Source organism: Oculina patagonica, chromosome 9 (genome assembly GCF_052425735.1).
Source record: "Oculina patagonica isolate OP01 chromosome 9, crgOcupat, whole genome shotgun sequence".
NCBI classification, from domain to species: Eukaryota; Metazoa; Cnidaria; class Anthozoa; order Scleractinia; family Oculinidae; genus Oculina; species Oculina patagonica.
The window spans coordinates 19,721,802-19,747,718 of NC_135766.1; the positions used below are offsets into that span (position 1 = coordinate 19,721,802).

General features: G+C 40.5%; 3 protein-coding genes and 1 pseudogene across 4 annotated transcripts in view; 2 read left to right on the forward strand and 2 right to left on the reverse strand.

Moving 5' to 3' along the window:
• Nucleotides 1-25,917, reverse strand: part of LOC144666357 (nicotinate phosphoribosyltransferase-like) — an 89,362-nt gene that overhangs the window by 47,225 nt on the left and 16,220 nt on the right. The window lies entirely within an intron of this gene.
• Nucleotides 677-8,643, forward strand: LOC144665515 (uncharacterized). Of its 2 annotated transcripts, none has more exons than XM_078526745.1 (3): nt 677-821; nt 6,904-6,969; nt 7,889-8,643. In XM_078526745.1, exons 1-3 carry the CDS (start codon nt 768-770, stop codon nt 8,501-8,503), a joined length of 735 nt encoding a protein of 244 aa, XP_078382871.1. In that variant the 5' UTR covers nt 677-767; the 3' UTR covers nt 8,504-8,643. The 2 variants fall into 2 exon arrangements, with proteins under 2 accessions (XP_078382871.1, XP_078382870.1); XM_078526744.1 differs by lacking the exon at nt 677-821 and adding an exon at nt 5,582-5,739.
• On the forward strand, nt 3,307-5,245 carry LOC144665896 (uncharacterized; annotated as a pseudogene).
• On the reverse strand, nt 11,495-25,448 carry LOC144665469 (hydroxymethylglutaryl-CoA lyase, mitochondrial-like). Its single transcript, XM_078526697.1, has 11 exons — nt 25,361-25,448; nt 24,897-24,968; nt 24,691-24,798; nt 23,869-23,964; nt 22,357-22,415; nt 17,224-17,313; nt 16,615-16,678; nt 15,518-15,590; nt 14,578-14,693; nt 13,983-14,108; nt 11,495-12,264 (listed from the first exon to the last, which is right to left on the reverse strand). Exons 1-11 carry the CDS (start codon nt 25,394-25,396, stop codon nt 12,148-12,150), a joined length of 957 nt encoding a protein of 318 aa, XP_078382823.1. The 5' UTR covers nt 25,397-25,448; the 3' UTR covers nt 11,495-12,147.

Here is a 25,917-nt window from a genome sequence, read left to right on the forward strand (position 1 = left end):
TACTCTCTTAAATTGTTTTGAGCATAACAGTTATCTTGATGTAACACCAGTTCTCAGAACTACAACTAAAATACAGGAATAACCATCAATCAGTAAGGAAAGTTGAGCGAGTCTGGGATAGAACGCAGGGACCTGCTAAAACTGCTAAATTAAAAGAATTAATATTTTTGTTAGTTTGCACCTAGTAGATTTAATTTCATATATGATTTTCGCGAGCTAAGTTTTCTTGAATTATATTTTAATTAACAAAATGGTGTAATAATAATAATAATAAAGATATTTTAGCAGGGAGCCCACTGGAAAAAAATAAGAAAAATGGTAAAAATGACGATTTTTGGCAAGACCTGCTTGTATTTATGACGTTGCCATGGCAACGTCAAATACCATGGACACATGTTTGACATATCAAAATTTCCGCAAAGGATGAATGAACAGCTACTGAAAGTTTCAGCATTGTAGAGTAAATCGTTTTTTCAAAATTTGGAAAAAACCTTATGGGGGGTGGCATCCACCCCCCCCCCCCCCCACCCTTGTACGTCCGAGGGTTAACATCGGTTTTCTAGCTTCTCAAAAGACAGTTGAATAAACAGATCGCTTGAAATTGGTATTGACTGTTCGCAAGAAGATATGAAATGATGCCTTTAATGTACTTAAATTAGATTTATTGCAACAATTTTGGCTTTGTGAGTGTTGCAAGTGATTTCGCAGATAATTTTCTTTAATTCACAAGGCGTGAAACAGATTGCAGGAGAACTCTTTAGACAATAATGGGTTCGAGGCATTTTTCTACAGCGATGCTGCTTCTTTCAGTTACTTCATCAGTAAGTATTTTTGTTTCTTTTTACATTTTTTTATCGCTTTCTCCCCCTTCTGTGGGCGAGTACGGCTTGTAATTCCCAAACTTCTTTGCTTGTTTATTGTTCAATTACTGTCAAAAGGTGCTGAGTACCTTTTGACAGTACTTCCCAGATTTCTCGAAATAAAAGGCTGCAAGAAACCGTGATGCATTTCACCGTAAAACTCTCGCGATGCGAGCAAACTCGCGATTTTTTTGGGCGAGCAAACAGGGAAACATTTGTTGCGGACACAAAATGCTTCTGAAAGAAATCATAAACCCCTTTTTGTGTTTTGGATGCAAATTTTGTGTCCTCAACAAACGTTACGCACCCTGGCAAACAGAAAAACATTTGTGTCAGCAACAATGTGTCCTCGTTTGCCACTGACCACTAGACATAACTAACTAGCTTAATTAGACATAATCATAATCTATACAAATCTTTATATTTTACTAGCGATTCTGTCGTTATCCTGAACGCATTCCCTATGGGAACTTCTTGATTCCTTCACCAACGCCTAACTAGAATATAATATTTTCCTTGAAAAAATAAAAGATTCCAGAAACTCAAAGGGATAAACTGAAGCTACAAGCAAACCACTGAATGCAATGGTCACAAGACACATCTACACGGTCTAGCCAGGACCTGCACGTATACGCACAGCCTATTACCCGTGGAGTGGCAGCCATGGACATCTGTTTCGTCCTCGTTAGGACTCATCAGCATGGCATAGCCAGGCGCAAGGGTCTCACATAAGATCAAAGACCCCGCCGTTTAGGGACTGGTCAATAAGTACAGGGAGGGGGGGGGGGTGGGCCGGAGCAGAAAGGGGGTGGGTCATCAGTTTTTGAGCCCTCCAAAAGGGGTGGGTTATGTAATTTTGATCTACACATAGGGGGTGGGTCATCTTATTTATTCACTAACTTTCAACTGTTATAGTTCCAAGGAAAGTTATATTCATTAGTTTAAAAAATTGATAAATTTCTCCATGTGTCACCAATTTAAATGAATTTCTAGTGATTTTTAAAGACCCAAATATAAAAATTTCCCGGGGGAGCCCCCCAAGAGGGCACGTGATCATAACATCAGTTCTGCCTGTCTCTCACCTGCATAGATTCACGCTTGGCTTTTGGCCTTTTAATACCAATAAACTCTTTAGTAAAACACTTTGCAAATATTATGAATGATAGACAGTGGTTGTAGTTTCTATCATTACTTTCTGTATAAAAATATGAACTCTTCAATAATTTATTATGAATTAATATTACAAACAGGTTCAGTTTTTTGCATATGTTTGTGTCTGAATTTCCCCACGGACTTTACACACAAATTTTTGGGAAACTTACAAAAGGCAAGTATAAGAAGTGATAAATTCATCCTTCTTTGGTGTGTTGAGAACAGCAGGGTCCATCAGAGAAAATGTCTATGTAGGGAATTTCACTTTAAAAGCTGAAGTCAAATCAAAAACTTTCAACCCCTAACTGATGATTAAATAAATGATTGGTCACTTGATATTTTTTTAGCAAAGGGGGTGGGTCATGTAATTTTTCAACCGCCTATCAGGGGTGGGTCAGTCAGTTTTGAGCCAGAAAGAAGGGGTGGGTCACAAATTTTCGAGCCACCACTTTTCCAATTGCTCCGGCCCACCCCCCCCCCCCCCCCCGTACTTATTGACCAGTCCCTTACTCCAGAGGCGAACCAGAAGGTTACTTTAAACCTCAGCCCCATAAAGAACCATATGGGAGCTGTGGAGATGTTTCGAGTGTCCATTGCATTCAGTGGTTTATTTTTAAACCACAAAGGTTTGTGTTTGTTTGTTTGTTTCTGATGTCAGGCAGAACAATCACCAGACCAGTCAATGTGTATGTCACTTTGTCAAGCAAAAGGATCGATGCAACGGAGAGGTAAGGTTAACAAGCGCCTGATGATGACTACCGAACACTAATTGTTAGATTGGGTTCGGTAATCGAACATAACCGAACTCACAACAAAATTTGGTATCGAACAAAATCGAACGTTCGATTACCGAACAGTCGACAATCGAACAAAATTGAACGTTCGATTACCGAATAGTCGTTAATCGTACTCAATCGAAAGTTCGATCACCGTACTCCCGTTTGCTTATATTGCAACCTCGCCCCAGGGACTTCCCCGGCGACGAGTTTTCGATACGGAGAAGACCCTGGGGACGAGGTTGGATTATATTGCGGACATTTTGTACGCTGCATCGTCCCCCTGATTAGTCCTGCGTGATTTAGTCCTGGTGTAAAGTTGGTTGTCCAACTTTAAGACCATCAATTAAATGTTGTTAAAGGTGGTTAGCGAAAAGCTGATTAAATTCCAAATTTACACCAGCTTTACTTGAGCTTTACGGTCGTTTAAACCGACCTTTACACTGCCGTGTGTAAATGTGATTTAATAACTAAGGAGATAACCAGTGTAAAAAACCAAATAACATAAAATAAATTGCAATATTGGGGTCGGAAAAACACAAAAACACAGCACAAACAAGTCAAGGGAAATAAGTCAAATAAATTTTACAAATTAAGGGGAAAAGAACTAATCTTTAAAGTACCATAAAAAACTTTTCTCCTTTTTTTTTGCAAGTTTTTATCATTTGACCGCGGTCGAGGTGACGGGAGGGGAAGGAAGGAGTGTATTCAAAGGTATTTACTGGTAATAAAATATAGTTGGCTAAATATGTCATTAAATTTATTTTTCAGTGGGTTGAACGATTTTTATGTTCTTTTGTTAACAGCTGTAAACGTAAAGATTAAGAATCAGTTGACATAGTTTTTTAATCGATAATGTAAGCCCTTGTTAATCCTTCGATTTGAAGCATTTTTACAAAAAAGTTCAATTCAAAATGATTTGCCAAGCCAAAAGTGTGCGAGCTTTATTTTTTTAATCTCTTTTCAGGAAAACATCAAAGTTTTTCACATGACACCTTTATGGCTTGAGGCGCATGCGTCATATATCTCCCATGAACATACCACTTCCGCTGCTCAAATCACTTTCAACGCAGGCTCAGTACAGGGAGCTGCTCTCCTTAAGGTACCCTTGGTCGCTGCAGGTGTCTTAACAGATGCCTTACCGCTGACCGTTGAAATAACAGTCGCACATGACGTCAGCATTGGAGGAGGAGGAGTTGACAGCGATATTAAATTTGGCGTGTCAGACGGTACACGATTTATCGGTTTCGAAACATGTGACAAGTTGAATTATGACTCTAATGCTCCGTAGACTGTTCACAGTCCCCTATTTTTGCACTCTCCCCAGTTTTCGCTCGCGTTCGTAAACCAAGATGGCGGCCCGTCGGACTGAACGATCGATCTCTACGACTTCACGGGAAAATAGGGGACTGTGAACAGTCTAAATGCTCCGTGCTACGGAGTAGAAGGCATTTCCGGCGACTCAAGCCCAGCGACTCTTTCTACCCCGGTCTGTTTATCTTCACTCTGAAGCTAGATGAACGCTGGGGCTCGTGCTACACTGCGCATGACGGAGGATTCGTGAAGACCGCTGGCTCCAAAAACTGACTGGTTCTCAGCAAGGGACTCACTCTCGAGGTTTATAAAAGTGACAAAGGAGAGAGAATTGGGATCAGGTTCATAAAAGTTACTATCACGAAAGATTCTTACATTTAAGCCGATTGAGTCTGTGAATTGTAACTTACGTACCACTTACGTGTATAACTAAAAAAAGGGATAAATTGCGTTACTGCTCACAAATATATTCTCGCGAAATTACTTCTTACTTCTAATGGAATTTTAACGACAAGAAATAAATTAGAAGCATTGGGATTCAAGGAAAACAAAATTGCTTTGTGCATAAATGTTGTTAAACATTGGTTAACAGACGTACATCCTATGAGATTCACAAGGTTGGAAGTTAAAATACTTAAATTCCTCACTTCGAGAGTATCATCGAGTTATGTGGATCGTTGCAACATCATTTCGAAGACTTTCGACAACCCGAAGGCAACCGAAGATAACCGAACTTTGCCCGAACATTGTCTAATATTAGCTGCCCATATTGCTTTCATATCGGAATTATTCTGAAGATTTTTTCGTAGCTCCCAAAGATCCTATCAGGTCGCTAATTACATAATTTGTCATGTGAAATTAAAAGTGAATAATATTTACTTGTGTTTATTTGATTCAAATTGCACTTGGAATCATGCCATTTGGCCGGGCATTTCGATAAACGAATTGAAAGAAGTTAATACCGCGCGAAGGTGTTAGGACTGAAATGCACCACACGATAAAAATTTGCGCGTGCGTGCCATAGCCACCCTTGCAAGATTTGCCGCGAAAACATTCTAGATTCTAGATAGTTCCTTCTTCGGTACTTCATATTCGCTTAAATTGCTTTGGACGTAAAAACTATCTTGATTAAACACCAAATTCTCAAAAATACAACTAAAATACAAGTAAAACAAACAGGAAAATTGATCGACTCTGTGATTGAACGCAGGGACCTGCTAAAAGAGAAGTTCTAATCTATATATACCTAATAATTATAATTTGATATCTTTGTTAGTTTGCGCCGAGTAGTTTTCATATATATTATTTTTAGGCCAAGTATTCTTGAATTATATTTTAATTAACAAAAGCCTGTGAATTTAACATCAGTTTTCTCCTAAAAAGACAGCTGAATCAACAGATCGTTAGAAATTGGTATTGACTGTACGCAAGACCATATTAAATGATGTCTTTAATTTACTTAAATTAGTTTTCATTGCGTACAATTTTGCCTTCAGTCCTGCAAGTGAATTTTCGCAGATAATTTTCTTTAATTCGTAAGGCGTAAAAAAGATTCCTGGAGAATTCTGTAGACAATGGGGTCGTGGCGTCTTTTTACCTTAATCACAGCGGTGCTGCATTCTGCCGTTATTTCATCGGTAAGTTGTATTTTTTCTTTTTACCATCTGTAGGCGAGTATAATTAGGAATTTCGCAAACTATTAAGCTCGCATGTTTATTATTATAGTCAGTGTCAAAAGGCGCTTTCCCAGATCGATTTCTCGGAATAAAGGCTGCATGAAACATTCATTTCACCGTGAAAACATCTCGCCAGGAGAACAAACTCGCTATTTTTGTCGCAACGGATTGAAGAAAACCTTTCGTGATTTCGGCGCAAAATAAAGATACTAGGAGAGAAAAAACAACTGATGGAGCAATGCCCAGCCATATTATTCAACTTTCTGCTGAATAACATCTAAGGGCTTCAGAGATCTTTTACCCCAAAACGCAGGGCTCCGGGCTCCGGGCTCCAACCACCAAAATGATGGGGCTCCTTGGCCATCCTAGTCACCCATAATTAAAAACCAAACACCTAGATAAAAATAAAACAAAAGTGGCTGAAATGTGGCTTATTGGCTTTAGGAAACTTCAGTGATTTTATAATTAATTTTTCTTTTACTGTCTATCTTAGACATAATTATAATCTATAGAAATCCATATATTTTACGAGTAATTCTGTCGTTATCCTGCACACATTCCTTATGGCTGTAAAAAGCTCGTACTTCTCGATTCCTTCACCGCTGCCTAATTAGAATGAAATATCTTCCGATAAAAAATCAAAATATAAGATTCAAGGATCTTTTAGTGATTAATGGAAGCTACAAGCAAACCACAAAGGTTTGTACCAGGCTTCAAGGGACTGTGTCGCGGCTGAGTAAGGTTTATTGTATTAAGTTTTGCCAAAAACTCGCTATGAAACTTACTTTTTTAAAGAGAAATTACTTCTCGGGATCTAAATGACAAAACTATAGCTTCATTGCATCCAAATTTGTCTCTCGGGCATTATAATTTAAAGTTACAAGCGAACGAGATTAACTTTGAAAACTGTTCAGCCCAACAACATTTCAAAAACCCATATCGCAATTCGTTGCAATCGTCGTCATGTTTGGCCATCCGTATTTTCTTTTGATTTTGCTGCGTCATTGAAATGTTTCTTCACTGTTTTAAGAGGTTTCGCCGAATTTGATGCTCATTTTCCATGCGTAAACAAGCTTATGTGTTTGTTTGCTTGTTTTATTTTGGTTGTTTTTTTTTTTTGTTTAGGCAGAACAATCACCAGACCAGTCAATTTGTATGCCACTTTGTCAAGCAAAAGGCTGCAAGGGAGAGGTTAGTTTAAATAGATTTAGCCAAGCCTAAAAGCGAAGCTCCCCAGTTATTCGGGTTGCCCTTTATTCAAGTCTGAATTTACTGACCATTCGCTTTTTTCGCGATCCCATAATACACTTTGTTCAACCCTTAAAATTTTTGCATAAGCATTGTTTTAAATTTCTCGGGATGATTGTACGTCATTGTAAATCCCAAGAGAAATTGAAAATAATGCTTATGCAAAAAGTTTGGGGGGTAAACAAGGTTTATTATGGGAACAGTGAAAACGGCGAATAGACAGAAAAAAGTACAACTTGAACCCGCGAACCAATTAAAAACCATTAGCTTATCAACTTTAAAAAAACACGCGACCTCGAAGAGTTCCACACCTGAGCCCACGATATGGTCATGTGAAACTGGTCAGCGGAAACCTTGTTTTGACAGCTGTCAATAGAATTTAGTATGGATGTCCAATATCAAAGATGTAAGCTGACATTAACCTCAACATTAACCTATTTCTGGAGGTCTGGAGTAGGGCTGCCATGTTGAGCGACGTCGTCGAGTGGACCGTACATCGTAGAACGCACCCGCCCGCGAACCATTCCGCTAGCCGCATTTCGATCTGTTGTTTTTTAGACTGACAAACAGGTGGGAAGGGAGGGGAGGGGAAGGGAGAGGAGTACTCCCCTCGTTATCTCCAAGAGTATTTAATGGTAATGAAACATAAGTGGAGTGTGTATCATAAATTTCCTCAGGCTTTACGGTGCGTTAAACGATATTTATTTTGCTCTTTACTCTCTTTGTTGACATACCATTCAATTTTCTAATCGACATTGAAAGGTCTTTCTAAATCTTTCGATTTCAATACAATCCACAAATAAATTTAGTTTAACTTGATTTACCAAGACCGAAGTGAGCTTTTTTTAAAATCTCTTCTCAGGAAAACATCAAAGTCTTTCATATGACACCATTATGGCTTGAGGCGCATGCGTCGTTCATCGCCAATGAACGCACCACTTCCGCTGCTCAAATCACATTCAACGCAGGCTCAGTACAGCATGCTGCTCTCCTCAAGGTGCCGTTGGTCGCTCCAGGTGTCTTAACAGATGCCTTACCGCTGACTGTTGAGATCACAGTCGCACATGACGTCAGCATTGGAGAAGGAGCAGGAGTTGACAGTGATATCAGATATGGCGTGTCAGACGGTACCAGATTTATCGGGTTTGAAACTGTCGACAAGTGGAATTATGGTGACCATTCTCCATGCTTCGGAATGGAAGGCGTGTCAGGCCAAAGTGTAACTTCCATACGACGTGATCCAGTGACTCCCAAGCCCAGCGACTCCTTCTACCCCGGTCAGTATGTCTTCACTCTCAAGTTGGATGAACGCTGGGGCTCGTGTTACACTGCGCATGACGGAGGATTCGTGAGGACCACTGGCTACAACAACCGACTGGTTCTCAGCAAGGGACTTACTCTCGAGGTTTATAGAAGTGACAAAGAAGAGAAAGTTGGGATCAGGTTCATAAAAGTCACTATTACAAAAGATTCTTAAATTTAAGCCTACTGAGTCTGAGAAATATGTGTTGTAGCTTTAAAGTGTACCTGAAAAGAAAATTAAGTAAAATAGCTCTACTGCTCACAACTATAATGCTTTCAAATGCAAATTAGGTAATAAACATTCCATTTACTCGGTATTCATTTGTGATTTTTTTTAAGAGAATCAAGAAATAAGAAATACCACAAGAAATCACTTTTCAAGCAGAGAATGTTACAGCCAGGGGTATGGTATGATGACCTCCACAAATTGGAATCTAATTATGGAGAATTTTCTGATTCCTCTGTTTTTGGTAGGGATACACTTAAACATCGTGACATATCCAACCATGGCCATAAACTGACGTAATAACTTCCGGAGTGCTAACTTTGTAATCTTTGTAACCGTTACTTTGCTGTAACCAGAAAATATGAACTCATTTAAATGCTGCACAGAGTTTCCCTTTAATCGAAGAAAAACTTTGAAATATCTTCCCCAAATGGACACGTGATATAAACGTCGGACAACTGTAAAAATGATATCCCTGATGCCCTGATATGCTGCCCAAGTTTGAATAGTAATCTTGCGCCTTATATCGTGTTGTGATATGATTTCGTTTAAATGAATTCCTTTATTAACCATTGTAAGTAAAAGATGTTTATCAAACTAAGGTCAGTCTCCTACTTTTGGGTCCTGTAGGAACCCTGTAGCCTTCACTAAACAATTGAGTACTATAAATCTTTCAAAGCGGATTTTTGGTCTTTCACGACCTGTATTTCAAGAGTATTGAAGTTGCGACACTAAGACCGTTAAGGGTGTATAGTACGGCCAAATACGTTGCTTTTGCAGCCCATAACAAGACGTCACGTGACGTGAGGACGTCACGTGACGTAGGAATTTCGTCATAGTTTCCGAGCAGTCGCCATCTTGGAGCCGCCACCTTAGATTTGTTTTATCATTTCCCGAGGGCAGAAATGCTCTAATTTTTCAACTCTACAACTAAAATAACGTTCTGATAGAATTTTAGCAACAAGAAATAAATTATATTTCTCGGTCGTGAGGTAAGTAGAAAGTAGGTCGTCTTCCACAAACCGTATTCCTTTATTAGACTAAAAAGCCGAAAATGAGCTAACAAGAAAATTGTACCCAGATTTTAGTAAAGTAAAGTAAACATCTTTATTTATCCTGAAAAGCCAATCAGTGATCGGTATATCTTCTGGTATTAACTGGCGATCAGCGTTTACAAAAATGCTACCATATGAAAAGAGATCAATGTCATGTTAAAAAAAGAACATGTTTTGTTATAAAATGGAAGAAAACATGTTATAAAAATCGATTTAAACATGTCATCATCTGTAGGAAACTACTGCACATGCTAGGCAATTTTATAGACCGATTTTTTGGCAAACAGTAAAAACCCGCATATAAGAACCAGCATTTTTCCAAGTTTTTTTTTTTTTTTTTTTCTTGAGGAAAATGTTTTTGTTGCTGGAAGAATATTGGCACTGTCAATGGGAAGTTACAGGGGCAATTGTGTTATCAAAAACATGACAACAAGGCTAAGCAGGCCAGGTTGGATGTTTTCATACAAATCCCTTAAATTCAAATGAGCCACAATTTCAAAGCCTTTAAACCAAAAACACGGAGATATCAGAGTAGCTTATCATTCATTTATTTTCAAGGGTCACCATGCATCAGCGTTAAGGAGGCGCAGTGGCTTAGTGATTACTGCGCTGGACTCCGGATCGAGCAGTCTGGGTTCGAGCCCTGGGCTCGGGGCAACTGTGTTGTGTTCTTAGGCAAGACACCTTACTCTCACTATGCCTCTCTCCACCCAGGTGTATAAATGGGTACTGGCTAAGGAGTAGAAATACTTCTAGTCGCTTCATACTACGGAAACCGGTATAAGCTCCGGCGTGATGGGTCACTAGGCTCGAACGCAGACTTTACTAGGCCTTTCTCGATTATGCTAGTAAAACTGGCATTTAATGCTACTACTAAATTCTCGCATAAAGCCAAAAAATGCTAAAATAATGCCTGATTTCTTTAAGACATGCCACTTGAATTCCAAAGAATGCTTTATTTTATTTCAAACAAAACGTACAAACTCTTACGTTATATGCTCATATCAACAACAGGTGATACTTAATAACTGTTTGTTTATAAAAAATATAAAATATAAAAAATAAAATAAAAAAAAAAACATATGTAAAAAAAATTAAAAAATATATATTTTTCAAAAAAAAAAAAACACACACACAAGTAACACAACACAAGTACACAAGTAACACAACGCACAGGGTCGACAGTCGAAACAGACAGAAAACAATCAAATTAAGTAATCAAAATTGTGAAACTTTAGGATTATTTCTCCTTCTGAGTGCTGAAATCTGGATCACTGTCATGAAAAATGACAGAAAATGCTAGAAATTATTTTTCAAGAAAAAATGAAAAAAAAATGCTCGTTTTCCCAAAAAATGCCAAAAAATGCTAGCATAATCGAGAAAGGCCTAGACTTTACCCTACCCCCATCAGCGTTTAGGAAACTTCGGCGGGGTTATGATCTTATGTGAGCCCCTTAGGCCTGGCTATGCCACGCTGATGAGTCCTAACAAGGACGAAACAGCTGTCCATGGCTGCCACTCCACGGGTGATAGGCTGTGCGCATGCGTACAGGTCATGGCCAGAACGTGGAGATATGTTGTGTGACCATTGCATTCAGTGGTTTATTTAACAGAAGACATTGGCAGCCACATTCGCATAGGGTCTATTCAAGACATTTGTCATATTTATCTTTTGTACCTGCGGTAGGCTATTTTGTAGCTTTTGAATGAATAAACTCATTTAGCCATTTCAATTAATATTTATCCGGCTTTTAGCCAATATTTATTATGTGTTCCTTCCTGCTGAAAAGAATAAGGTGTTTGTTTTCGTTTTCAGGGTATAAATAAACGTCTCAAAAATCAATCCCCGTTTAAATTGACGATAAAGTGAAGTGTGACAAATATGCAATCTGCATGAGTTAATGGACGTTTTTGGAAGCAGTCCCTTTACTTGGTTGCTGTGGAATAAATATACACCTAATTACAGAAACCTTGACCCTGTGAAAAGCATTAACCCATGAACGATATGACCCATTGGTATTCTGGGTAGACAGCCTTGGTAAGCTTTATAGTGGTATTCCTTTTATTGATAATCAAGATATTTTTGAGAGCCTTAAGAGCACGATTCATGCAACCAGTCTTATTATCATGTTTATTCTATCACAGACGACGATTAGTGTTTACGATTTCCAAGTTAATATTTGAGTCGAATCGTTCATGGTTTATGCTTTCATGGGTCAACAATTCTTCAGTCAGGTGTATACATTTACCAAAATAATGAAGAAAACAGATAGAAAAAAAAAGAAATGACAAGCTGCCATGCATCATGCACTGGCATTTACAATTCATCGGTTTTTTTTTCGAGCGCGCGATTGGTGTAAACGTCTTCATATGTTTCAGCGTAAAAGTTGGTTTTATCCGAAAAAAAAAATGGCAATCCTGATGTGTTGCCAAATTCACGACACCGTCATTAAGAGAAAATGCACGCAGTCAGTAAAGAGAATTGAGTTTTTGATCTTGGAATTAAATAGAGAAGTCTTCACTGTGTATTGGTGTTCATCAGCTTTTTGTTTCTGAATTGTTTCTCCTCGCTTGGGCAACTTTCGAGGCAGTTTTTCGTTCCAGTGCTTGGCAGATGAAGTCTCCAGCATCAATTAGTTTGTCCAAGTTTACTCCCTTTTGGATAAAAAGAAAAGAGTAAATAAGACAGCGAAGAAAAGGAACATTTACTGCTACAGTTTAAGGCTAGTTTACACGAGCAATTTCTATGTGACAATTCTTATGTGACAATTTTTATGTGCTCGTGTAGACGAGGAAAATTGGCCAATTTTATGTGACATTTGCTAAGAAGCTGGCGTGTTAGATTTTATGTGACAAATAAAAGCTGTCACATACGAAAAATTGCCTGTGTAGACAACTCGTCACATAAAATGTGGCAAAGATTGCGCCAGCATTGGTGGTCCCTAGTCTCCCAATCTCCCACTGGGCACTGTGAGCGCGTAATTTTGTGCGTATCTCTGCTGTCCAAGGTCATTTCTGTCGCACTAAACTTTGAACTGTTGACAAATAATTGTTGTGCCATTTACACGATTAATATATTAGTCACATAAAAATTGCCCTTGTAAACTCGGCTTTAGTCAAGCTAAAGGACACGTTGGAGATGTTATTGAGCCAATCAGAAACTCAAAAAACGCAAATAAAACAACAGGAACATGCTAACTACATAACGGGCACTGACAAGAACTAAAATACGGAGGCTGTGTGGCCGAGTGGTTCTAAAGATCCCGTTCAAGTCCTCCAATCTGACCACCAGCAAGTGTTGTTCTCGATAGCACCAAGAACAGTTCTTCGAAACTAGTCCTGGGGCTATTGCATCGTACAGAAAATAGCACAGTTGCGGAATAACCCAGTCGGAGTAACAAGTACCGCTTTTGAAAAATCTTCACTGAAGCAAACGTAAATTTGTACCGCATTTCTTTCTCCTAATCGACGAATAAAGCGAGTGTTCGAGAATACCTCAAATGTTTTTATCAACTTGGGTATGATTAAGGTGAATTTGCCGCCGTAGCGAATTTGAAAAGCTGACGTTTCGAGTTCTAGCCTTTGTCGTAGCTCCGCACAAACCGTCACCTTTTCCAAGTTCTCTGTGGCTCTTAACTTACCTCTTGTCCGTCGTTGCAGCGCAACTGAGAATTTCGCTAGAAACCAATCATTTTACTCCGATAGTTGTCACGTGATAATGTCGACATCAGTTGCTTAGCAACGTCAAGATAAAATTGCGGGCTCATTTTGGTCGTCATCACCTGGTGCTTGTACCCTCGACTGAACAGGTTCTAATTCTAATTGTATAATCTACAAAAGGCATAGCCCATCACTGCAGATGTACAAATGTGTATGTGCTAGTGTTAAAATATGAGACAAGGAGCGACAGTTGAGGTTACCATAAATCGGCAACTTCGTTTCAAAAATAACCGCCGACCGGTTAACTCAGTTGGTAGAGCTCCGGGCTGTCGTGCGGGAGGTCTCGGGTTCGACTCCCAGGCTGACCAACACTCAGGGTATCAAAATAACTGAGGAGAATGTGCTGCCTTTGTAATTACATCTGCAAATGGTCAGATGTCGTAGTCTTCCCGGATAAGGACGACAAACCGTAGGCCCCGTCTCCTGCATCTTCAGTGTTGTATGGTGAGCAGAGGACGTTAAAAACCCACACAATTATCAAAAAGAGTAGGGCACGGAGTACCCGGTGTGGGTCTGGCCTTGTTTCACGGGTTGGTGCTTCACATAGGGTTAACTGCATTGCCCCTTTCCCCATTGAACAGAATTGTCCAAGAAAAATTATTATCATAATGCTAACTATGATTTATACGAAAAATAATCAAATAAAAACACACCGTTTCAAGGCCCATGCCGTGCAGCATGTACACAACGTCTTCAGTAGCAACATTCCCGGATGCACCACGCGCGTATGGACATCCACCCAGACCACTGACTGAGGCATCTACTGTCCGGACACCCAGCTATTGATAGAAACGACAGTGAATGAACTTGACACTCAGTCCCTTACTGACGAGTAGGCGAACGTTTTAAAAAGGGCGGGTGTCATGAATTTTATCCAAAACTGGGCATGGAAAATGACCATCAAATTCGGTGAAATATGAAAATAACCTCTCAAAACAGCGAAGGAACGTTTCAATAACACAGCAAATACAAAAGGTACGGATGGCCAAAGGTGAAGAAGATTGAAACGGATTGCGATATGGGTTTTTGAAATATTGTTGGGCTGAACAGTTTTCAAAGTTAATCTCGTTTGCTCGTAAAATGCTCAGGTTTTTAATCTATTTTCACTGCACAATATTAAGTTCCATAGCGAGTATTTGGCAAAATGTAATAAAATAAACTCAACTCAGCCGTGACACAGTCCCTTTAAGCTACTAAAACACACTGTACGCTGTTAGGGTATGCATGCATGGATTTGTTTTTTTTTACCTGCAAAGCAGTGAGAATGTTGGCCAAGGCCTGACCATACGTGTCATGACAGTGAATAGCCAGATTATCGACTGGGACAGTCTCTAAGACACCCTCCAACATGGCCTGAGTTGAACCTAATAAACATTCAAAGTAGAAGTGAACTTAATACACAGCTTCCTACGCTGGTATTCTTTTGGCTCGTCACGCAATCGCTGGGGAGAAAAAAGTGCGTAACAAACTTTTGTGCGTAACGAGCTTAAAGGGAGGCTTTTTGACACAGGGATTGCCAGACACTTTTACTGCCTAGTGTCTGGTTTCGGTCAAGACGCTATTCGGTCTTCGCCAGATCCTACCTCGAATATCGGGGGAAAAAATTTTAAAAAAATAAACTTCTCGTAGCGTCCGTTTGTTCCTCACTTGTGAGTCAACAATTTGATTTCCCGCAACTTTGTCTTAAATGTTATTTTAAGAGAAGTGTTTCCCACAAAAACAACTTACAGTGATAAATTTGCGCGATATACTTTATGTGGTTGTACACGAAGAGTGATCTTGTCTAATCAATCTCGAATGTTGCTGGGATGATTTGAACTCCTCTTGCATCCAACAAAGATGAACTTGCCAGAGAGTAGACAAGCAATACGCCAATTGCCCTTTTTTTTTAATCAGGCGAAACCACTTCGGACGATCCGGTTTCGTACGGTGGCCCACAAGTTCCCAAATTCCAAACAATACTCCCAATATTAATCCTCACTCCGAATTCTATAGCCCCACTCCGAATTCTCAAAGTCCACTCCTAATTCTTGTCATGAAGAGTACGGAATCCGCTCAATGTATTGCGAAAAATCCGCAATTCGGGCGCATTTTAAGGCCAAATCCGTCAATCCACGAACCTATTCACCCCTCTCCTTACGACTTTGATTTACGTCTCCAACTCCGTCGTTAGTGAAAACCAACTAACCTGGAGCTCCGACCCCAATGGTGTCACCAAGAGACACTTCATAACATCCCATGTCAAACAAGTTCTTTGTCACCTACACAGAAAGACAAGCACATCACTGAAGTTGCAAGGTTCTTTCAAGCCCTTTTGACAGGGCGGCCCAAGGGGGGGGGAGGGGGTACTCCCTTATAAGGGCTTAACGGAGACGTGCGGTCCGATAGGGTATGGTTTTCAGGCATTTTTTGTCTTGAACATGGTATCCATGGATATATCACCCCTTTTGTCTTAAACGGGGCATCTTTACATAGACCAATGTTAAACAGGATATTCTTATATGCCTGCAGAGGTGTAATTTTCTACAAACTAAGTAACAAGCCAAATTTTCACAAATTCTTTCGAATTGCTGACCTACGTTAATTTCGGCATTGATACTTAGCTTAATTCACGATTACAACAAAGCCAATGAGGAACTTGTCTATGTCTTAGACGAGGTATCAAAATTGGCAATCTGTCTTAAACAGGGTAAGAAAATCAGAGGTTTGTGTCTTAAACAGAGTCAGGGTTTAGGAGGCCGGGCCGCACCTTCCTACCTGAGATGATGTCAAGTAGAACCCCACCCCCCTCCATCCCCCTTCCCACTCCCGGGCAGGGTAGTTATTAGAGAGAGAGGCTTGTTTTGGATAAAGAAATAAAGTGGCAGGACTATTTGATGTTTTAAGGCTAGTCTAACCATATATAGTACCGGTAAATGTGGTGGATAAGCACAGTTCAACCTCTTCTTACCGACACCTCTATAATAAAATTATGACACCTCCCTATTAACAAACAGTTGACTTGCTCCAAAAGAAACCAAAATTCATATAAACTCTAACTCTGTAATATAGACACCTCCATAATAAAGACTCTCTTCCCTGACCCTGATGAAGTGTCCGTATTAAAGTGGTTTGACTGTAACTTTAAAACTGTAATGTTACTTTGTTTTCTTGTTCATAGATTGTCATGCTCTACCATGTACAGAAGAAGGGGGGGGGGGGTGTTAGACAGGGGAGCTTAAAAGAGGGTTGAGGGGGGGGGGTGGATAGGGGCTTTTTTACGATGTTTGCAAATACAAATCTTACCATTGCCACAGCCTTTGGAGCAACAACTCCCTCATATGGACAACCAACCACACATGAAACATATCTGTAGATAAAACAAAACACAATGACTTAAAAAAAATGTTCATAGTATTATTCAGAGGAATTTTTATCTTTTATCTTACTTGCTAGAGCCCTAACACGGCTCATAATACCGAGGGTAAATAAATTTTATTTTTTAGGTGACCATCTCTGCATGGGAGGCGGAGTGCATGGCCTAATGGTTAGCCCTAGACTCCGGATTCCGTATTGAGCAGATGGGGTCATTGTCTCGTGTTCTTTGGCAAGACACTTTACTCTCATAGTGCCTCTCTTCACCCAGGTGTATAAATGGGCATCAGCAAATTTACTGCTGGGGGTAACCCTGTGATGGACTAGCATCCCATCCAGGGCGGAGTAGAAATACTCCTAGTCGCTCCATGCTAGAGAAACCGGGATAAGCTCCGGCCTGATTGGCCACTAGGCTGCCGCTCATATGAAGATTTTTAATAATTTTATTTTTGCAAAACAGTGGAGAAAATACTGGCAACTAAAATTATTGTAAGGTTATAAAAAATGTTATGCACATTTACATTACAGAGAAAATCTCACCCTCTTACTGGAATGCTGTTTTTCCTGGCAGCTTCACAGACAGCTTCAAACCTTTTCAGGCTTTCTGATATGGAGCAGTTAATATTTTTCCTTTTTGTAAAAAAAAAAAAAATGTGTGGTTTTAGAAAATATCCATACCTACCGGGCTACAGAAGGTCATTGGAAATTCTGAGGTGGTGGAGGGTCTCAAAAGACACTTCAAAATTTTTAAAGTGCTACTATGATCAAATTTTTGATCTTCATATTTTTACATTGTCGTGAACAATTAGACTTTCTTACTCACCTTGCCAAATTTCAATCCATTACGAACATCAGAAGTCGTTGTATTATAACATTTATTCCAGAGAATTTACGGCCGCCATTAATCAACCTTGTTCCAAGGCTTGGTTGCGAATAGGGAGAAAATGGCGTCAAAGGCTAAAATACCTCACGGGTTGAAATTAGAATAACAATATGTATTGAAAATCACGCGAAAACCAAGCCTTGGAACAAGGTTGTTTAATGGCGGCCATAAAATATCGGAAATAAACGTTAAAACAAAACGACTTCTGATGTTATTAATGGATTGAAAATTTGCAAGGTGAGTAAGAAAGTCTTATTGTACATGAAAATGTAAAAATATGGAAATCGAAAATTTGATCATAGTTAAATGTAGCACTTTAAGGAAAGCATGAAGCATGAAGCTTTCTGGAGGGGTATGGTGGAGAGGGGGTGGAGAGGTTCAACCAAAAAAACCTTCTTTCTTTTTCAGCCATGGTTTTTAACTGTGTATATAACACATATTTTTAAAAATAGACTACCAGTAAGGATTTTTATTTTTTTTAGTTTTGTATTTGCTGGTTTTATATTCTTTTATATTTGTAAGACTGGTTTGTAACCCAGCCCCATAGGCTGTACATTTTACATGTGTTGTAGAAATGACATTGCAAGAGGCCCTCTTAAAGGCCCTCTGGACTTGAACACTGCGAGTTTTGCGTTACGTTATAATTCATTGTGTCGTACATGTAGTATGTTCAACTTTCTTGTATGAGCCTGCGATCCTTGTGGTCGCCTGGTGGTTGCAGTTGGCCGCCATGTTTGTATAGACAGAGATTTGGTGATTAAAGCCTAGTATTTTCTCAGGCAATCGTCTTCTCTCATTTACAACAATTTAATCACCAGTCTCAATGGACAAAGTACTTCGTCCGGAGCGCCTGGAAACGGACCCTAGCAGTGGCCAAGCTTCGAAAGAATGGCTTCATTGGAAACGAACCTTCGATAACTTTTTGGCTGTCCTACCACAAAGAGACCTCGACAAGCTCTCGGTATTGGCGAATTACGTTTCTCCCTCAATCTTTCAACACATCGAGGAGTGCACCGACTATGAAGCAGCCGTAGAAATATTACAAGCTCTTTTTGTTAAACCCCGGAACGAAATATTTGCCCGCCATATCCTTGCCACGAGGTGCCAGCAACCTCACGAGACTTTGGATGAATTCCTTCAAGCTCTGAAAACGCTTAGCAGGGATTGCAACTTCCAAAGTGTTACTGCTTCTAAATATTGCGAAGAAAGCATCCGTGACGCTTTTATCACTGGTTTACGATCACCTTCAATCCGTCAGAGGTTACTGGAGAATAATACGCTAGATTTGAAGGCCATATTTGATCAAGCTCGTTCTCTGGAATTGGCAATGCGTAACTCCGAATCCTACTCTGGTCCTCCTTCATCTGTCAATGCAGCCATTCCACCCGCCACTACGGTGGATCAAGAGCAGATAGATCCCAGCACGCTAGCTGCGGTAGGATCAAATGGTTCACCTCAAGCGACTACTTGTTTCTTCTGTGGAAACAGCAACCATCCTCGTTCAAAATGTCCTGCCCGTGATGTAGTTTGCTCTAATTGTCAGAAGAAGGGCCATTTTGCAAAAGTTTGCCATGGAAAGAAGATAAGCAAGAATAAAGTTTCAGCTGCAGCCTGGTCTCCTACACTTGCAACAGTCGGTACCCCTGAATCCCTCTCAAAGTCTTCAGGAACTGTTACCATCCAAGGACTGGAGGTCCAAGCCCTTTTTGATAGTGGTAGCACTGAAAGCTTTATTCATCCAAGGTTGGTAGAGAGGGTAGCTCTTACCGTTCATCCTTCATCTGGTACAGTATCCATGGCTACATCAGCATCTCGTACAGTTAGTATCACCGGTACCTGTGTCGCTGAGCTCTCCTACCAAGGACGTAAATATGCAGATTACAAACTGTCCGTCTTGCCTGGACTTTGTGCTGACCTAATCCTTGGTATTGATTTCCAATCCCAGCATTCGAGCGTCACTTTCCATTACGGGGGCTCTGAACCACCTTTGTCCGTCTGTGGTTTTAGTAAACTGAATATAGACCCACCTAAGCCTTTTGCGAATCTGACTGCAGACTGCCATCCCATTGCCTCGAAGTCTCGAAGATACAGCCAAGAGGATTCCACTTTTATTGACGAGGAAGTGAAAAGATTGCTCAAAGAAGGCATTGTTGAACCAAGCCTTTCACCATGGCGGGCACAAGTCGTTGTAACTAAAGACGAGAATCACAGGAAGAGGCTTGCAATCGACTACTCGCAAACAATCAACAGGTTTACACTGTTAGATGCCTTCCCATTGCCGAGGATAAGTGACATGGTCAACAAGATGGCCCAGTACAGAGTATTTAGCACAATCGATCTACGGAGTGCGTACCACCAAGTACCGCCTAAGAAGGAAGACAAGCCTTACACCGCCTTTGAAGCTCGAGGAAATCTCTATCAGTTCACTCGCCTGCCCTTTGGGGTCACCAATGGAGTAGCCTGTTTTCAGAGGGAGATGATGAAGTTTGTAGATGAGAATGATCTCGAAGCCAGCTTCCCTTACCTTGACAACGTTACCATTTGCGGCAAGGACCAAGAAGACCATGACACTAACATGGAACATTTCCTTGAAGCTGCCAAACGCAAGAACCTCTGTTACAACACTGAAAAGTGTATCTTCTCAACCCGGCGTCTCCCCGTCTTCGGATACATCATCGAGGAGGGTACTATACGGCCAGATCCTGATCGTCTACGGCCCCTGCGTGACCTCCCCATTCCACACGACTCAAAGTCCATGAGCAGGTGTCTCGGGTTATTTTCCTATTATTCACAATGGATCCCAAGGTTCTCGGATCGAATCAAGCCGATTGCTTCTTGCAAGTCGTTCCCTCTGCCCCAGCCAGCTGTTGAAGCATTTGAAAGTCTCAAGAAGACGATAGAAGAAGCTGTTGTCACCGCTATTGATGAGACCATTCCCTTTGAAGTTGAAACTGATGCGTCCGAAGTAGCGCTAGCAGCCACTCTCAACCAGAATGGAAAACCTGTTGCCTTCTTCTCACGAACTCTTCAAGGCAGTGAACTGAAGCATTCATCCATAGAGAAGGAAGCCCAGGCTATAATAGAAGCGGTGAGGCATTGGAGACACTTCCTTACTGGAAGACACTTCATCCTGAAAACTGACCAGAAATCGGTGTCCTACATGTTTGACAAGCAGCACAGCGGAAAGATAAAGAACGAGAAGTTCCTGCGTTGGAGACTCGAACTCTCCTGCTTCAGTTTTGATATCTTCTATCGTCCCGGCAGAGATAACATCCCAGCTGACACACTGTCCAGGACTACATGTGCCATGCCCACTGAAGATTCCCTCTTTAAGCTTCACGAAGCGCTCTGCCATCCAGGCATCACCAGACTAAACCACTTTGTGCGAACCAAGAACTTACCTTATTCCCTGGATGAGATTAAGAAGATGACAAGCCGGTGCCCTGTTTGTTGTGAATGTAAACCTCAGTACCATCGCCCAGAGAAGGTTCCCCTTATCAAAGCCACTCAGCCATTTGAGAGGATCAACATCGACTTTAAAGGCCCTCTTCCGACAAATAACGGAAACAAGTACTTCCTTATGGTTGTTGACGAATATTCCCGGTTCCCATTTGTTTTCCCATGTCCTGATGTGTCCACGAACACAGTCATAAAGTGCCTTACATCGCTGTTCTCACTTGTTGGAATGCCAGCATATGTCCATTCAGACCGCGGAGCTTCATTCATGAGCAGAGAGTTACGTGAATTCCTGTCTTCAAAAGGAGTAGCTTCAAGCCGAACTACCAGTTACAACCCAGAAGGAAATGGGCAAGCAGAGAGATGCAATGGTGTGATATGGAAGGCAGTTACTATGAGTTTGAAATCCAAGAACCTACCACTCAAGAACTGGCAGGATGTCCTCCCCGATGTGCTGCACTCTGTTCGTTCTCTTTTGTGTACTGCCACCAATGAAACTCCACATGAGCGATTCTTTGGTTTCTCACGCCGATCGTCAGCTGGTGCCTCCATTCCCACCTGGCTAGCTACACCTGGCCCAGTGCACATTAAACGCCAGGTGCGCACAAGTAAGATGGACCCTTTGGTCGATGAAGTGGAACTACTCCAGGCAAACCCTCACTATGCACATGTGCGCTATCCTGACGGTAGGGAGACGACGGTGGCCACAAAGCACCTCGCACCCAAGGGTTACATGGAAGTTGTCGAGGCTCAGCCAGCACCAGAATGTATTCCAGAGGAAGCAGAGAACTTGCCTCTTGACACACATGTGAGTGTCACGCCTGACGCAGAACCATCATCTGTGCCCGAACCTGAACCTGAACCTGAACTTACACCAGTACTGGACTCAGAACCTGTATGTCGCTCCCAACGAGTTCGTCGTCCTGTTGTTAGACTTGATCTTTAAAGGACAGGGTGAATGTTGTAGAAATGACATTGCAAGAGGCCCTCTTAAAGGCCCTCTGGACTTGAACACTGCGAGTTTTGCGTTACGTTATAATTCATTGTGTCGTACATGTAGTATGTTCAACTTTCTTGTATGAGCCTGCGATCCTTGTAGTCGCCTCGTGGTTGCAGTTGGCCGCCATGTTTGTATAGACAGAGATTTGGTGATTAAAGCCTAGTATTTTCTCAGGCAATCGTCTTCTCTCATTTACAACAACATGTATTGTAAAACTTTTTTTTATCTTTTATATTAAATTCTTGTAAATATGTTGTATTAGTTTTGTCTTACAGAATGATGCAATGGCATTTTAAATAAATCATCATCATTATCATTAGCATGCACCACTCACCTGCTGAAAGACTCTGATGCTGCACCAAAGATGGCCACTTCTTTCACACCACATTCCATCTGAAAATAAATAGAGGATATTACATGGTTGCGCTGAGAAATGAAATTTATCTTCGAGTGTTCAAATCGATATCGGGATATCGATTTGAACACGAGAAGATAAATTTCATATCTCCAAGCAACCATGTAATATTCTGTTTATTATATAAACCAACTAATTACGATGTTTTTGACGATTTTCCGAAGATTGTCGACCATTTTCCGAAGATTTCCGAAGATTTGCAGAATGTTGTCCGAAGGTCGTACGAATGTTTCCGAACATTTTCCGAACTTTTCCGAAAATGTCCGAAAATATCCGAAGATTGCCAAGGAAGATCCGAAGATGTTTCGACTTAATGTCTATTTACTTTGGCTCTTTCAGCATTGAAACAGGGCAAACTTGACAGAAAATGTTTCGAAATCGATATCTTCACACGTGAAAATAACATGTTATTTTCACTTGTGAAGATATAATTTTTTCGCGCAAAAGATTTCCTGGTATTTCACTGAATGTTTATATAATAAACAGTATTACCATCACCGCTTTATTTACCAGTACCTTCTGAGATCCATGGCAAGTGAAAGACACCCATGTACTATGTAAAATTTATATAATTAGTGTGGGTTTTCTTTTGTAGTTCCAGAAAAGACCCACACCCACTTTTTGTTATCCATTTGAATGCTTCACAAAAACCATTTCAAGTGTCAAGTGAACTGTTTAATAACACTACATGACGCATGATCAAACCATTTGAATGGCTAACACAACTGCTCATAAAACTTTTTGCATCTGTTAAAATGGCAAATCAACCATCCATTAAAATATTTAGCTCCCTTTGTAGTATCACAATACAATTCATGTAACAGAAGATGCTACATGTATGTTCACAATTTTGCAGTATATCATTCTGTATAAACTATTAAAAAAAAAATTGTCATTGCCAAATTGGCTTGCTATTTATGACCTCTTCTAGCTTCAATATCCTATGAAAAAAGGTAAGCCTCAAGCCAAGTGGCTCATACTGCCAGAGCTTGATCTTGGTTTTGGTAGCGGCTAGGAATATTTCTACTACCCTCTGGATGGGATGCTAGTCTATCCCAGGGTAACTCCCCAGCATTATTTTGCAAGTACCCATTTATACATGTACACCTGGGTGGAGAGAGGCACTGCAGAATAAAGTGTGATTTGCCTTAGAACACAATACAGTGACATCAGCCAGAGCTCAAACCCAGACCGTTCGATCCAGAGTCTGGCATGCTAAGCATTAGGCCACCTCGCCTCCCACCCATGAATATATTATTAATACCATTAGATAAATCACAGAAACACATGGTCTGTGGCTAGTCCAGGGGGACTGAATAGCAATTATTCCTTCATGCTACAGAAACCAAAGTTTACATGTATAAACAGGCAAAGCAAGGATCAAAAAATTATTCACCTAAAAAAAGTATATAAAAATTATGTATTACTTACCGCTGTTTCAAAGCCTTTGAGGTTTGGAGTCAGGGCTGGGTAGGAAATGCCTGGAATCTTGTTTATTCCTCTCATGACTTGCTCATGGTCAGCCATCTATGACATTACATCCATTTCAGATAAAAATAAAAGCATTGCACCTAACAATTTGAATTACATTATTTTAAATTAGACTGCTGATCGACATCTCCAGTACATACTGGTTGCTCATTTTTTCTTTGGTACCCAGCAATGGCCAGACAATCGGCCCATTTTCCCCCTAAGGGACATTATAATTAGGGCATGTTGCATGTGGCAGGAGGGAGTAAGTCAGTATAGATAAGGAAGTAAGTCAATAGCCCACAAGAAACTGCAAGATAAGATCACCCTAGATTTTTTTGTCACATACCCGGTAGACAGAAAGATTGAAAAATTTTTAACTTCACACTTTGTTTTTTTGTTCATTTTTTACAATCTGCCAATGGAAAAGGAAGTCATCAATCAAAAAAAAAATATCTGGGGGCACCAGCCATTTCAGTCAGAGTAAACTGCAAGTGACCACAAGGGAAGCCCTATATATATTTATAAAGTTTCCTCAGCATGCGCACTCCATTAATTACAGGCGCAGAATGGAAGCGCATATTAAACAATTTTAAACGTGAACGTCCCTAATTCAGTTTTATTGTTAGTGTTTAGAATGGTGTCTTGATGATGCCAAAACATCAACTTTTAACAATTTATTATTTTTGTATGTCTATGTCAGACATGACTCAATGACATACATGACTCAATATGTATTTTTTTTTTTTACTTCTATTATCCGAATCACGCCACTGGCAATACCTGTGGAACCCATTTGGGAGAGACAAAACTGGTTGCTTCAATTGACGAAAGACCAGTCTCTGACAGCATGTCAATCAACTTGATCTTTGTCTCAGTTGGTACAATCCTCTGTGAAAACAGAACCATGCATTCAAGAAATATAATATCAAAATTCTTCCATAATAAAATTAACATTTATTCTTTATGACCTACAGTGTTTCACATACCGTTTCATTCTGAAGTCCATCTCTTGGTCCCACTTCAACAATTTTGACTTTATTTACCAGTTGGCTAATGGGCTGAAATAATAAAATATACAGCATGCATGAAGACCAATGGATCATAAATGGGGGGGGGGGGCATAAATGTAAAGAGGGAGGGGAGGTACATGTAGGGGGTAGTGCATTGTGATCTTGGGAATAGTTTGAGAGGGTATTGTAAAGAATGGGGTTAAAATGAGCTTAGGATTAAATTAAGTTTAAGCTTATAATTACATAAGCTAACGTTATTGCTTAAGCTTATTAACTTACATAAAATATATATGCTTAAATTTGTTGTCATTTCTTTCGCTGTCTTTCGAGACTTTAAAAGCCTTCAAAAGCAGCTGAAGTGTGAATTGTTTGCTTATTAAGCTCGGTAACGATCTCATATCTTTTAGAATAGCAACATAAGCCATGCATAACTATCTTACCTTGCTAGAGAGCTGCCTAAAGCTTGTTCGAATCATTCGTGCTACGAATTGACTTTTGGGGGATGTTTCATGTGGTTGAATATGACGACGCTCACGAGCTCGTGAGCCTGCGATACAGCACCAACTTGTTTTGAAGTCAAGCTTTGATTGGCATAAGTTAATGGCGTGTAGCGTAGCCTCAACCTGACGCAGCCTCGCTCTCGCGCACCACGCTTTTCGCGCGCTGTCGTTTTGCTGACGCGTACATTCGCAGTTTGCTTTCTCGCCGCAAGTAGCTAGTTTTCCGTCTCCCACCCTCCCATCCCCTTTTTCCTATGTCCTTTCTCCACTGGCTTCGGCCAGTGTGACTTATGCAAAGGGCCTCGCTGTGGAGTCGGTTTCCATAGCAACCGTCCAAGCACCTACCTCTCAGTCGGGTCCCCGCCTTCGCTTCGGGGGCTACTCCGCTGGTGCCTCATCCCTTTGCATTCCCAGCCAAAGCCTGCTCGTTGCGTAGCGTAACAGACATTAACCCAGGGACAGCCGCGCTTTGTTGAACATGATATAAAACCGGGCAT

What these genes read in the sequence shown, in the direction of transcription:
- LOC144665515 (XM_078526744.1), top strand. Translation starts at nt 5,677, where the DNA reads ATGGGGTCGTGGCGTCTTTTTACCTTAATCACAGCGGTGCTGCATTCT. An exon ending in ATTCTGCCGTTATTTCATCG is followed by an intron (nt 5,740 to 6,903) that starts GTAAGTTGTATT and finishes TTTTTTGTTTAG; the next exon opens with GCAGAACAATCACCAGACCA. An exon ending in CAAAAGGCTGCAAGGGAGAG is followed by an intron (nt 6,970 to 7,888) that starts GTTAGTTTAAAT and finishes ATCTCTTCTCAG; the next exon opens with GAAAACATCAAAGTCTTTCA.
- LOC144665469 (XM_078526697.1), bottom strand. Translation starts at nt 25,396, where the DNA reads ATGATTCGAACAAGCTTTAGGCAGCTCTCTAGCAAG. An exon ending in TTAGGCAGCTCTCTAGCAAG is followed by an intron (nt 24,969 to 25,360) that starts GTAAGATAGTTA and finishes TTATTATTTCAG; the next exon opens with CCCATTAGCCAACTGGTAAA. An exon ending in CATTGGGGTCGGAGCTCCAG is followed by an intron (nt 14,694 to 15,517) that starts GTTAGTTGGTTT and finishes AATGTTTATTAG; the next exon opens with GTTCAACTCAGGCCATGTTG.